The 14038-nt window shown below is 42.4% G+C and overlaps 2 protein-coding genes across 2 annotated transcripts in view; one reads left to right on the top strand and one right to left on the bottom strand.

Moving 5' to 3' along the window:
- The window catches only part of LOC147007788 (uncharacterized), a 29769-nt gene extending 25922 nt beyond the window's left edge, over positions 1 to 3847 (top strand). The window contains exon 2 of the mRNA XM_085866410.1: positions 1413 to 3847. Coding sequence (XP_085722536.1) covers positions 1938 to 3704 — 1767 coding nt within the window. The 5' untranslated portion in view covers positions 1413 to 1937 and the 3' untranslated portion in view covers positions 3705 to 3847. The remainder of the gene's footprint in view (positions 1 to 1412) is intronic.
- Positions 1 to 13787, bottom strand: part of LOC147007787 (ras-related protein Rab-10-like) — a 31518-nt gene extending 17731 nt beyond the window's left edge. The window contains exons 1-3 of the mRNA XM_085866418.1: positions 13581 to 13787; positions 8633 to 8693; positions 6909 to 7038 (exon numbers count right to left, since the gene is read on the bottom strand). Coding sequence (XP_085722544.1) covers positions 6909 to 7038; positions 8633 to 8693; positions 13581 to 13707 — 318 coding nt within the window. The 5' untranslated portion in view covers positions 13708 to 13787. The remainder of the gene's footprint in view (positions 1 to 6908; positions 7039 to 8632; positions 8694 to 13580) is intronic.
- Positions 13788 to 14038: the final 251 nt, after the last annotated feature.

Raw genomic sequence — 14038 nt, 5'->3', positions numbered from 1 at the left:
TGTGGAGATCGTGTCTGCAGGAGGCACATGAGTGGAGCATAGCAGAGTCCAAAGGGGGCGAGAGATGAGCAGCAGCCAGGACCAGCCAAGAGGCCGTTCGTCGAGGTCATGAGGTCGGAGATAAGGAACAGAAAGCGGGGCCAGACAGGAGGCTTGGTCGAGAAGCAAGGGGGGCGGTTAGACGTCGTATCGGCGGAGACAAGTAGCAGGAACACTCTCACAACTACTCCAAACCCCTTTCAATTTCTTCACTCTACAATTCTCTCCCAATTCTCATCTGCAATTTTCCTTCCAACCAACCCAACTACCTTCACAACCACTTCAACCAACCAACTTCGACCACTCTCTGAGGATTGGTCCATACTTTATAGAGCCCGGAGTTCGGGGAGGAGCCATTTCGAAACCGACGTCATCGTCCGATCCAAGCATCCCGATTGGACCGGCCCTTCACGTGGTCCGCCTTTCTGGGCTGGGTTTCAGCCAGACTCCGGTATTGTCCGCCCACGCCTCGCATGTCTGGCCTTTGGCAGGTGGATGTGGCGCAGCTACACCGTTTGTCCAGCCGAACGTCGGGATTTTGACTCAGAAAGCGAGAGTCCTGGTAGACGGTGGTACGCTGTGGCCAGCGATACGAGGGTAGCAAGTGAGATGAAGGCACCGGGGATCGTAAAAGGAGGGAATAAAATATAAGGGGAAAATGATTAAATGACCTAACTGATAGCCCATCGCAAAACACTCCCTTGTCTTCCCACTAGACAAAAGGTGGGGACCTAACTATACGTATATTAATGGAATAACTGACTCAGGACATATATATATATATATATATATATATATATATATATATATATATATATAAATATATATATATTAGGGTGCTTCTAAAAAATGAAAGTTTTTTTTTAATGCGCAGAACCCGCCATTCAGTGAGGTTCCTACTAGAAATCATTGTGTTAAAATATTTTTTTCTTGAGTCATGTTCTTGAACTTGCACAAGCGATGCAAAGTTGCACAAAGGGCATCAAAAACTGCCAAAAATGATTTTTTTTCCTCTTTTTGCAGATCAATTAAAAGTTTCTTTTGATATCATCTGAATTTACTGTTTTGAGGGTTTAATTAATATATTCGTATAATTGAATGCATAAAAATGATATTAAATATTGATGTGAAGAAATGAAAATCAGCTCATAAATTGCTAAATCTAAAAATAATGAAGTCCCAACTCAGTCCAAATTTCGGAAACGGAAAGTTTTCTTGTTGAAAGTTGCGCAATTGCACAGCAGTGAGCAGAGCCTTTCTTCATGCGTGCATGAATTAACGCGCAAGCTTGGCAAAAACTTGTAACTTTTCAATGTGTACTTACCACTCTGTAACATTTCCCACTTAACCATGATGTTTTTATCTTTTTTCAGACCAGAAATTTCTGCATATTTTGGGGGTAATGGCCTCCAGAACTAGATCGAAAAAGGCCATTTGGCTGATTGGATCCCCTAATCCAACACTTCCTGGCCAGAAGCTTCCTTCTAAGGCCGAAGTTCTCCGCTTTTTGATGTTCCTTCATGTGGAAATGAATGAGACCCTAACTGCAAGTGTGAATCAAACATCACTAGAGCTAATGAACATCTGGTCCACAGAGGGGATTCCTACTAAGCACCTTCCTGATGTGGTAGTCCATGTGCGAAAATTACACACAACGTGGCAGGGTTTAAAGAAAAGCATCAATCGGAAGACTGCTACCAACATAGAGAAACAAGACAATTTCAAGGCCGACCTGGATGAGCTGTTTGACATAGCTCACGCTGATGCTATGAATCTTATAAAAATCGATGAGGACAAGGAGTTTCTTGCTTCTCAGCGTGAAAAGGGGCGTCCAGGAAAGATCGGGAGTCTTGACTACAAGACTTCCAGGACTTCAGAGAAAATTATGAAACGTAAGGATGAAGAGAAAAAGAGGAAACAGAAACAAAGAGCTTTTGGAGATGGCTGCAACTTCTGAAACAGCCAACCTCCAGTCTTCCTCCTCCTCCAGCTCTACTGAATCTAGTCCAAGTCGACAACCATCTTCTTCCATCCATCCAACCACCTGTGATTCCCAGCCTCCGAAGAGAAAACGTGAGACAACTGGATTAACATCTGAAGTAACTGAGGCCCTGGATAGAACTCTCCTTAGCGATCGTTCTGCAAGTCGGGTTCTAATTCCATTTGCCAAGCAATTGGGACAAGACATCAATAAACTTTCTCTCAGTCCAAGTGCCATTCGTGCCGCTCGTGTGAAGCACCGGAAGCAACGCGCGGAAGAGATAAAGCAGAGCTTTAAGGTTGACACACCCCTGGTAGTCCACTGGGATTCCAAGCTGATGCCAGACCTAACTGGAAGAGACAAAGTTGACAGGCTGCCAATTCTGGTCACTGGGAATGGTGTGTCAAAAATCCTGGCAATTCCGATGCTGAAAGACTCCAAGGCGGAAGAAACAGCCGCGGTCATCTTTTCAACAGTTAAGGAGTGGAACCTGATTGGACGTGTCAAAGGGATGTGTTTTGACATGACAGCTGTTAATACTGGAATCCGGGGTGGGGTCTGTGTTCGTATTGAAAACATCCTTCATCATCAACTTCTTTATTTTGCGTGTCGGCACCATGTCTTAGAACTTGTTTTGGAAGCAATTTACTCTTCTTCGGTCGATGAAGCATCCCGAGGGCCAGACATCACCTTATTCCAAACCTTCCGGGACTGCTGGCTCCATTTTAATTTCACGCAGTACTTGACTGCTGCTGATGATGCAAGCACAGCCACCGATATCCATCCATGGGCCAATTCTGTCATTCAGCATGCCCAAGAGCTTCTGAAGCAGAAGCATCCCCGAGACGAGCACAAAGAACTTCTCCAACTGACGATCATTTTCCTTGGAGGCGTCCCTTCTGGACATCAGGTTCCAACATTCAGGGCACCTGGCGCCGTTCACCGAGCGCGTTGGATGGCTCGTGCAATTTACTGCTTCAAGATCTGGATGTTTCAAGGGCAGTTCTCGGATTTTCTCACTAAACGCGCGTCATCATCCCGCAGTACATGTCGCACAGAACGCCTGTTTAGCGGGATCAAGCAGGTCTGTCTTTTTGTTGCTCAGCACTATATCAGGGCCTGGTTCGACGCTCGAAATGCTGCTTCCGCGCCAAAGAATGACCTCCAGCTCCTTCAAGCCCTCCATTCCTTGAATCATGCTGCATACAAAACAATGAGCCGCCATCTGTGGTACCTGAGCGAAGTTAACGTCGGCCTTGCACTCTTTGATGACAACTTAGATTCGTCAGAAAAGATCGCCATGGTAATAAACATGAAGGACGTGGAGGGTTCAGAGGATCCATCTCGACGAGTCTGGCTTCCCAATCCAGAGGGAAAGAAGCTGTCTGACCTCTGCTCCTCCCAAACTAAAAATCTCTTTACGCTCCTCGAGCTGCCAGAAGACTTTCTCGTGGAAAAGGATCCATCAAACTGGAAGAGCTTTGAATCCTACGTCAAAGCAAAGCAGAGGGTTGACTCTTTGAACGTCGTGAATGATGCGGCCAAAAGAGGCGTCGCCCTCATCCAAGATTTCACGAAAGCTGGTCGAACAAGAGATGAGGCTCAAGTGCAGTACCTTGTTCAAGTGATGGAGGATGACCGACGGAAATACCCAAAGGCCTCAAAGGAAACTTTGATTTTATAAAGGCATATTATTTACTTTTCAGGATAATTTTTTTTAATTGTTTTCATCAAAAGAGATTTTAATTTAGCCATGTTGTACTAATGGAGAAGGATGTCAAGTGCCTGTGCAAGTCCTAAATATTATTTAATCTTAATAAAACTTGGAAGATTTTAGTTTTTCATGAAACCTCACCATTTGCAAGGTTCTGCAAACTTCTATTGCAAATTTGAATTTTTACCATAGTAGCTAAAATCGCCCTAATGTATATATATATATATATATATATATATATATATATATATATATATATATATATATATATATATATATATATATATATATTGTGATAGAATTCCCCCCTGCCGGCGTGCGAACGACCGCATCGAACCAATAGCGATCGCTTCGCCCACCGAATGGACAATCCAGTCATGACTTTCTGGAACAACGCCAGAAACCAGTCACGGGTGGGTTTTTAACCCCACCACAACCTTGTCCGCACTCTACCCGCGCTACAGGGTCCGATCGCCAAATCTTCGATTTACCTAATTATTCGCGCAGGTAGGTTACTGAGAGATTGTACCTCAACGGGACCGCTTGGAAACGAGCCGCTTAAGCAGCTCGCTTCGTTTTGGGATAACCGAGCGGAGTATTATCGCGCAGTCCCATTGGACCCGATCACTTTACCAGCTATTTAAAAACCAACTATATTCCGAGTGCAAGATGGGGCAGTTCAATGAGGGAATGGACGCAACGAACAGGTTTACATTCACACAAGGACATTTATTATAATAAAGCAAGTATGCAATAAAACAAGGCAAAACACGGATGCAATTATACAAGCAACAAAAGCACGACAAAAGAACTACAACCGTCTACTTATTATGTACAGTCACTTGCACTTAACAGCAGTTCCTACTTATTAGACGGGCCCACGGACACACGCACACACACACACACACACACACCCAAGAAATGACGGCTTAATGACGGTGGCAGAGGCCTTTAATAACAAGCTCCAGCTCGGAGGACAGGTGAGCTGAAACCCAGAACCTATCTCGAACCTCTCCAACTCGTGTAGTCTTCAAGTTGTTCGGACCTGGGCTCCAGCGAGAGCGAGCTGGACCCAATCGTCGCGAGCTGCGATCCTTCCCGAGCTCCCGCGAATCCTCCCGCGCTTCTCAACACGTGCTGGTGAGACGAGGTGCCGATCCTTCCCGTCGATGCGTCGCTTCCCCGAGGAACCACCTCCCGCGCTTCTCAACACGTGCTGGTGAGACGAGGCGCCGATCCTTCCCGTCGATGCGTCGCTTCTCCGAGGAACCACCTCCCGCGCTTCTAAACACGTGCTGGTGAGACGAGGCGCCGATCCTTCCCGTCGATGCGTCGCTTCTCCGAGGAACCACCTCCCGCGCTTCTCAACACGTGCTGGTGAGACGAGGCGCCGATCCTTCCCGTCGATGCGTCGCTTTCCCGAGGAACCACCTCCAAGAAGAGGTCGATGAGTCGCACCAAGCCGGGAACCAAAATGGAGAACAAAGAGCTCCATGAACCAAGAAGAAGAAGCCACCACTCACAGCTCGAGCCGAGCGACTGGCTTAACTTTCTTCCAAACAGGGCAGCTTGAAGAAAAAAGCTCTCCCGAGCCAAGCAGAAGCCGAAGCTCACGGAACCACAAAGCAAAAGCCTCCTCCCGAGCCAGGCCTCAGCCGAAGCTTACTGAGCCAGCCGAAGCAAAAAGCTTCCGAAGGCCTCAACCCTAACCCAAGCCAAACAGGACCCAACGGTCTGCTGAACGGCTACTCTCTACTCCCTTCTCCAACTCTGCCTACGAACCAAAGAAAAGATCTCTTCTTATCCTTCTCCCGCCCTTCCCCCCGCTCCCGGCGTGACTCATGCCATCGTGCTCCATCCCCCGCTCAGCCACGGGTGGGAGGGAGTTATTGATATCATGAGTCACGGGACGGCAGGGTGGTTCTTCCTCTTCGCAGAAGAGGGGGAGGGATGTCTCCATTGTTCGTTCCCTAACTATTAAATCGATCCGCAGTGCATCTAATCGATTTCTGAACATTTAAACAATGAAAGGTGAGCTATCTAGGGAACAAGCACTTAGGCCAAAAAAAAAATGTTGCATTGGCGTAACGGGTCACTGAAAAATAGGGTAGGTCGGTCGGGATCTTTTTTTATTTTTTTTTTCCTAATAAATCCCTCCCAAAATCTCCCCCGGCTCGAGTACCACCCTTTTTGTCGGCGGGTTCTGTCCGAAACACTTCCGGGTTTTTGCGATCGCGATCGCAATCAACAAGATACTTGAAAACGATAGCAAAACAACAAAAATAGCAATAAATTTTTTTTTCTTTCAAATTTTTTCGGCAAAATTTTTCGATAGCAAAAAAACAAAAAAAAAACGTAGGGTCGGCGGAATTTTTAGGGTCGGGCGGGTTACGCCAATGCAACATTTTTTTTTTTTGGCCTTATCGACATAGCTGACTAAAAGAACCTGAATGTTGTGTGCAATCGAATTCCCAAATTCGTAACAATATATAAATATATATATATACATATATATTTATTTATTTATTTTTGGGGGGCAAATGCTGGGTTGAGGACAAGGTGAGCTCAATGAGAAACAAGTACTGCAGAAAAGTAAAATAACTCGGTGCATGAAGGGCCACGAGAGAAAGCTCATGCTGTGCAGGATGGAGGGACAGAGCCAAAAAGTAATAATTAAATAAAGCACCCTTGGACTCTGAACTGTCCATTGCAATGATTCATTAAATGAGTCCAAAATTCCAATAAAAAATCCTTAAGTGCATCACATGACCTGTATTCTTTGGGAGTTTTTAAAATGACATGTCTGTAAACTAAGAGAAGTTGTATGAAGCCAGATGATGAGGATAAAGCGGATGAGATCCGCAGTCCCTCGGGGCCACCTTGCCAGTTCTGGAGTTGTGAGCAGGTGCATTGTCCTGAAAGAGAAGCCTTTTTCATTGGATCATCTTGTCTGCACTTGTGCAGGAGTACATCAAGTTAGTCTCCTTTGATGGTGAGTTATAGAGATGTGTTATTGAGATTTTCCTTGTCAGGCCGAGCCCTTCACGCATCGTGACGATGAAACCCGCGAGCGCAGACCGCACATGCGCACACTCCGACGAGGTGCCTGGCACCTTCGTGAGACGAGACATTAAACAAGTCCCAGAGTCTTACATTCTCCCAACAATGACTGACCTTGTGAATGAATCGAAGCCATTTGCTGATTGCCTCAAAACTTCTGTTGTTGGTGACGTCATACACAATCATCATGCCCGTGACTCCGTGGAAGAAAGAGACATTGAAGTAGTCTTGCCAGAGGTTATCCCTACCACACAAATAAATCACAACATAGATCATTAGCAGAGGCCACTCCTCCACACACAAGGTAATGTGCAAGCCTCACAACAAAGGGCATGGAACCTCAACCAGTATATTGAGCAAAGTCGGAGACACGTGATCTCTCCAGATGTTCAGATTTCCAGGCAACCAGCAAGTACAGGTGTTTCAACAAAATAGAGAACGTTAGCCTCGTCAACTTACAACTACATGGAAGCATGGTGGTGGATGATTACCCATATGGGCCTGCAAAGCAGCCAACAACATTCTACAAGATAATGCTGGCACTCCGACTGCAAACAGGTCCAGGTACATTCTGGTCCATCAGGCCATTCTTTCAGATGGATACAAGGGCTCATTATTTTGCAATTCATCTTCCATCACAACCCCGAAAACACGATGAAGGGGCCTCTTGAAACGAGGGATGCTCAAGGTTCCCTCACAGCAAAATGGTTTGTGTTGAGATAAGAACGTGTTGGAGGCCTGAAAGGTTGACCGACAAGGCCGACAGAAGACCCTCGATTGATTCCAAGATTGAAGGCTCCAAGTTATAACTAAGATGAGGAAGAACAGGGCTCTACCTCGTGGATAAGCCATTACGTAGGCAAAAGATAGCAGGTCGATGTCCTCTCTGGTTTTTACCACTTCTGCTCGGATCTGTGCTCTGACTCCTCGGACCCTCCCAAGCAAGTCCATGAGTACGTATGTGTTCTTCCAGTAACCTCCTGGTTACATTTCCAAAAATCGACACTCACCACACACCTGCACTATTCGTTCTTCTTTTCTCCAGTCTGTGGAACAATCTTCCTGAGAGGGTTCAATCCCACTCTTCCGTCTTCGGCTTTAAACGCAGGTGGTACACATCAACACCTCCAGCCCTATTCGTGATCCTTTCTACCCCCATTAACCCTAACTAAGCCAAAACACTTACATCTTCCTGTTTCATCCCCTCCTCTTTCTCTTCTTTTGCTGTTCCTTCATTCCCTTGCTTATTGGGTCCACCTGTTACTCCTCAGTCCCAGTTGTACACTGACAAAAAGAGCCGAGGGCACAAGTCCAAGTAAAAGAAAGAGATTTTCAACATAACTGAGGTAGTGGATGGAAGGACAGGTCAACAAGAGATTTAGATTAATAGTTAGTAGGTCAGGTGTTACCTTCATCCAGGAGGTTGGATACCATGGATCAAGGTGTTAGCATGTCCGCAAGCTTCAACGTTCCACACTGCTCGGTCCAGGCCACTGCTTTATAATGGCCATGCAGGTGATTCTTGGTCTACCTCTCTCGTCTCATCCTCCAAGGGTTCACAGTCATGACAGTTTGTAAGATTGGTACCTCGGCGTTTCCCCAGTGAGACGGATACAAGTGGCTGCGATGAAAGAGCGGGTAGGAGTCCGCATGGCAGACCTGGAACAGAGTATTCATTGATGCGGAGATTCGGTTCAGGGATGGAGCGGAATTGCCTTGTCTCCATCTTCGCTCTCTGTATTTCAAATCAGCAATTCCTTTCACAACATCTCTTCCTATCAAGATCCCTGCACGAAGTCAAGACAAATCAACATCTCACCTCTCACACTGATACTCACCAGATCTCTAACTTTATCCTCTTTCCACCAATCTCCACCATCACCACCCTGCAACCAACACCTACGGAAAGGGAAAGGAGAACCATTGTCACGGGAATCTTACAAACCACATCGTCCAATAATACTCACAATCACGGCTTGTATAGCAAACGTTGCATACCCAGCAAATTGAAACATCAGATACCCAGCAAGATTAAACATTATATACCCAGCAAGATGAAACATCAGATACCCAGCAAGATTAAACATTACATTTCCAGCAAGATTAAACATTACATACCCAGCAAGATTAAACATTACATACCCATCAAGATTAAACATTACATACCCAGCAAGATTAAACATTACATACCCAGCAAGATTAAACATTACATACTCAGTAAGATTAAACATTACATACTCAGTAAGATTAAACAGTGCATACCCAGCAAGATTAAAAATTACATTCCCAGCAAGATTAAACTTTACGTACCCAGCACGATTAAACATTACATACTCAGTAAGTTTAAACAGTGCATACCCATCAAGATTAAAAATTACATTCCCAGCAAGATTAAACATTACATTTCCAGCAAGATTAAACATTACATACCCAGCAAGATTAAACATTACATACTCAGTAAGATTAAACAGTGCATACCCAGCAAGATTAAAAATTACATTCCCAGCAAGATTAAACTTTACACACCCAGCAAGATTAAAAATTACATTCCCAGCAAGATTAAACTTTACGTACCCAGCACGATTAAACATTACATACTCAGTAAGATTAAACAGTGCATACCCAGCAAGATTAAAAATTACATTCCCAGCAAGATTAAACTTTACATACCCAGCAAGATTAAACATTACATTTCCAGCAAGATTAAACATTACATACCCAGCAAGATTAAACATTGCACACCCAGCAAAATGAAGCATTACATACCCATCAAGATTAAAAATTACATTCCCAGCAAGATTAAACATTACATACCCAACAAGATTAAACATTGCATACCCAGCAAAATTAAACATTACATACCCAGCAAGATTAAACATTACATACCCAGCAAGATTAAACATTACAAACCCAGCAAGATTAAACATTACATACCCACCAACATTAAACATTACATTCCCAGCAAGATAAAACATTACATTGCCAGCAATATTAAACATTACATTCCCAGCAAGATTAAACATTACATACCCAGCAAGATTAAACATTACAAACCCAGCAAGATTAAACAGTGCATACCCAGCAATATTAAACATTACAAACCAAGCAAGATTAAACAGTGCATACCCAGCAAGATGAAACATTACATACCCAGCAAGATTAAACATTACATACCCCGCAAGATTAAACATTACAAACCCAGCAAGATTAAACATTACAAACCCACCAACATTAAACATTGCATTCCCAGCAAGATAAAACATTACATTGCCAGCAATATTAAACATTACATTCCCAGCAAGATTAAACATTACATACCCAGCAAGATTAAACATTACAAACCCAGCAAGATTAAACAGTGCATACCCAGCAATATTAAACATTCCAAACCCAGCAAGATTAAACAGTGCATACCCAGCAGGATGAAACATTACATACCCAGCAAGATTAAACATGACATACCTAGCAAGATTAAACATTACATTCCCAGTAAGATTTAACATCACATACCCAGCAAGATGAAACATTACATACCCAGCAAGATTAAACATTGCACACCCAGCAATATTAAACATTACAAACCCAGCAAGATTAAACAGTGCATACCCAGCAAGATTAAACATGACATACCCAGCAAGATTAAACATTACATACCCAGCACAATTAAACATTGCACACCCAGCAAAATGAAGCATTACATACCCATCAAGATTAAAAATTACATTCCCAGCAAGATTAAACATTACATACCCAACAAGATTAAACATTGCATACCCAGCAAAATTAAACATTACATACCCAGCAAGACTAAACATTACATACCCAGCAAGATTAAACATTACAAACCCAGCAAGATTAAACATTACATACCCACCAACATTAAACATTACATTCCCAGCAAGATAAAACATTACATTGCCAGCAATATTAAACATTACATTCCCAGCAAGATTAAACATTACATACCCAGCAAGATTAAACATTACAAACCCAGCAAGATTAAACAGTGCATACCCAGCAATATTAAACATTACAAACCCAGCAAGATTAAACAGTGCATACCCAGCAGGATGAAACATTACATACCCAGCAAGATTAAACATTACATACCCAGCAAGATTAAACATTACATACCCAGCAAGATTAAACATTACATACCCAGCAAGATTAAACATTACATACTCAGTAAGATTAAACAGTGCATACCCAGCAAGATTAAACAGTACATTCCCAGCAAGATTAAAAATTACAACAAGATTAAACTTTACGTACCCAGCGATTAAACATTACATACTCAGTAAGTTTAAACAGTGCATACCCATCAAGATTAAAATTACATTCCCAGCAAGATTAAACATTACATTTCCAGCAAGATTAAACATTACATACCCAGCAAGATTAAACATTACATACTCAGTAAGATTAAACAGTGCATACCCAGCAAGATTAAAAATTACATTCCCAGCAAGATTAAACATTACATACACCCAGCAAGATTAAACATTACATACTCAGTAAAATTAAATACAGTTAAAATTACATACCAGTTAAAGATTAAAAATTACATTCCCAGCAAGATTAAACTTTACACACCCAACAAGATTAAAAATTACATTCCCAGCAACATTAAACATTACGTGACTCCAGCACGATTAAACATTGCACACTCCAGCAAAATGAAGCATTACATACCCATCAAGATTAAAAATTACATTCCCAGCAAGATTAAACATTACATACCCAACAAGATTAAACATTGCATACCCAGCAAAATTAAACATTACATACCCAGCAAGATTAAACATTACATACCCAGCAAGATTAAACATTACAAACCCAGCAAGATTAAACATTACATACCCACCAACATTAAACATTACATTCCCAGCAAGATAAAACATTACATTGCCAGCAATATTAAACATTACATTCCCAGCAAGATTAAACATTACATACCCAGCAAGATTAAACATTACAAACCCAGCAAGATTAAACAGTGCATACCCAGCAATATTAAACATTACAAACCAAGCAAGATTAAACAGTGCATACCCAGCAAGATGAAACATTACATACCCAGCAAGATTAAACATTACATACCCCGCAAGATTAAACATTACAAACCCAGCAAGATTAAACATTACAAACCCACCAACATTAAACATTGCATTCCCAGCAAGATAAAACATTACATTGCCAGCAATATTAAACATTACATTCCCAGCAAGATTAAACATTACATACCCAGCAAGATTAAACATTACAAACCCAGCAAGATTAAACAGTGCATACCCAGCAATATTAAACATTCCAAACCCAGCAAGATTAAACAGTGCATACCCAGCAGGATGAAACATTACATACCCAGCAAGATTAAACATGACATACCTAGCAAGATTAAACATTACATTCCCAGTAAGATTTAACATCACATACCCAGCAAGATGAAACATTACATACCCAGCAAGATTAAACATTGCACACCCAGCAATATTAAACATTACAAACCCAGCAAGATTAAACAGTGCATACCCAGCAAGATTAAACATGACATACCCAGCAAGATTAAACATTACATACCCAGCACAATTAAACATTGCACACCCAGCAAAATGAAGCATTACATACCCATCAAGATTAAAAATTACATTCCCAGCAAGATTAAACATTACATACCCAACAAGATTAAACATTGCATACCCAGCAAAATTAAACATTACATACCCAGCAAGATTAAACATTACATACCCAGCAAGATTAAACATTACAAACCCAGCAAGATTAAACATTACATACCCACCAACATTAAACATTACATTCCCAGCAAGATAAAACATTACATTGCCAGCAATATTAAACATTACATTCCCAGCAAGATTAAACATTACATACCCAGCAAGATTAAACATTACAAACCCAGCAAGATTAAACAGTGCATACCCAGCAATATTAAACATTACAAACCCAGCAAGATTAAACAGTGCATACCCAGCAGGATGAAACATTACATACCCAGCAAGATTAAACATGACATACCTAGCTAGATTAAACATTACATTCCCAGTAAGATTTAACATCACATACCCAGCAAGATGAAACATTACATACCCAGCAAGATTAAACATTGCACACCCAGCAATATTAAACATTACAAACCCAGCAAGATTAAACAGTGCATACCCAGCAAGATTAAACATGACATACCCAGCAAGATTAAACATTACATACCCAGCACAATTAAACATTACATACCCAGCAAGATTAAAAATTACATTCCCAGCAAGATTAAACATGACATACTCAGCAAGATTAAAAATTACATTCCCAGCAAGATTAAACATTGCATACCCAGCACGATTAAACATTGCATACCCAGCAACCTTAAACATTACATACCCAGCAAGATTAAAAATTACATATCCAGCAAGATTAAACAGTGCATCCTCAGAGGACATCGCCCCCTTTTGTGTGCAGACTTTTTGGCTGCTGGTTGCATCATTGGTTAGGGGTGCAGCTGTGCCGTTGATGCAGTGCCCCTATTTTCAGTACACTGGTACTTATTTTATCGACATGGAAGGTTGACAGGCTGAGTCAACCCCCCTGGTGTTAATTCAAACTCAGGACCTGGGATCCCAAACCACCACCCGAACCGCGAAGGCAACGCCAGGCTTCAGGGGACAATGAGTGGCTAAATCGAGCGAATATAGAGCAGGAGCGACGGACAACGAAGCGAAAGAAAAGACGGTTATATGAATGGACGGCCGACACCGCACACGCCTGTTGTACCGAGGGAACAGATGAACGTGGTGTTGGAGACATTTTGGTAGAATCTGTGTATGATCGATGTTTTCCCCACGTTTGGTTCCCCGATTAGGAGAAGCTTGAACGACAGGACGTCCGACCTGTGGGCCATGATCTCCAGCCACTGGAATGGAATAAAAACGTATTTCCCGGCCTGCTTTGCGGGTTGATAAACGGGACCCACTGCGCATGCGCGGCGGTTTGAATATTAAACGGTTGGCCAGGTTTGAAAAATGGAAATACGTATCGTGTTGGAACCTCAAAATTATCGTATCTTCAGAAAAATTATCGCACGATTCTCGCGAACCACGTTATTGTTATTTTTTTTAAACCTGCATTGACCCACAATGCACAGCGACATTTCAAATTGCAACCGTCCACCTGAAAGATAATTCACCTCATTCTCGAACCGCCATTGCCGTGATTTCCGATTTTTCCTCCTT

The sequence above is a fragment of the Eptatretus burgeri genome, chromosome 25 (genome assembly GCF_056783735.1).
Source record: "Eptatretus burgeri isolate ZD-2024b chromosome 25, Ebu_testis_v1, whole genome shotgun sequence".
In the NCBI taxonomy this organism is placed as follows: domain Eukaryota; kingdom Metazoa; phylum Chordata; class Myxini; order Myxiniformes; family Myxinidae; genus Eptatretus; species Eptatretus burgeri.
Note: the sequence above shows the minus strand (reverse complement) of the source record. Positions and strands in the feature narration are given on the sequence as shown.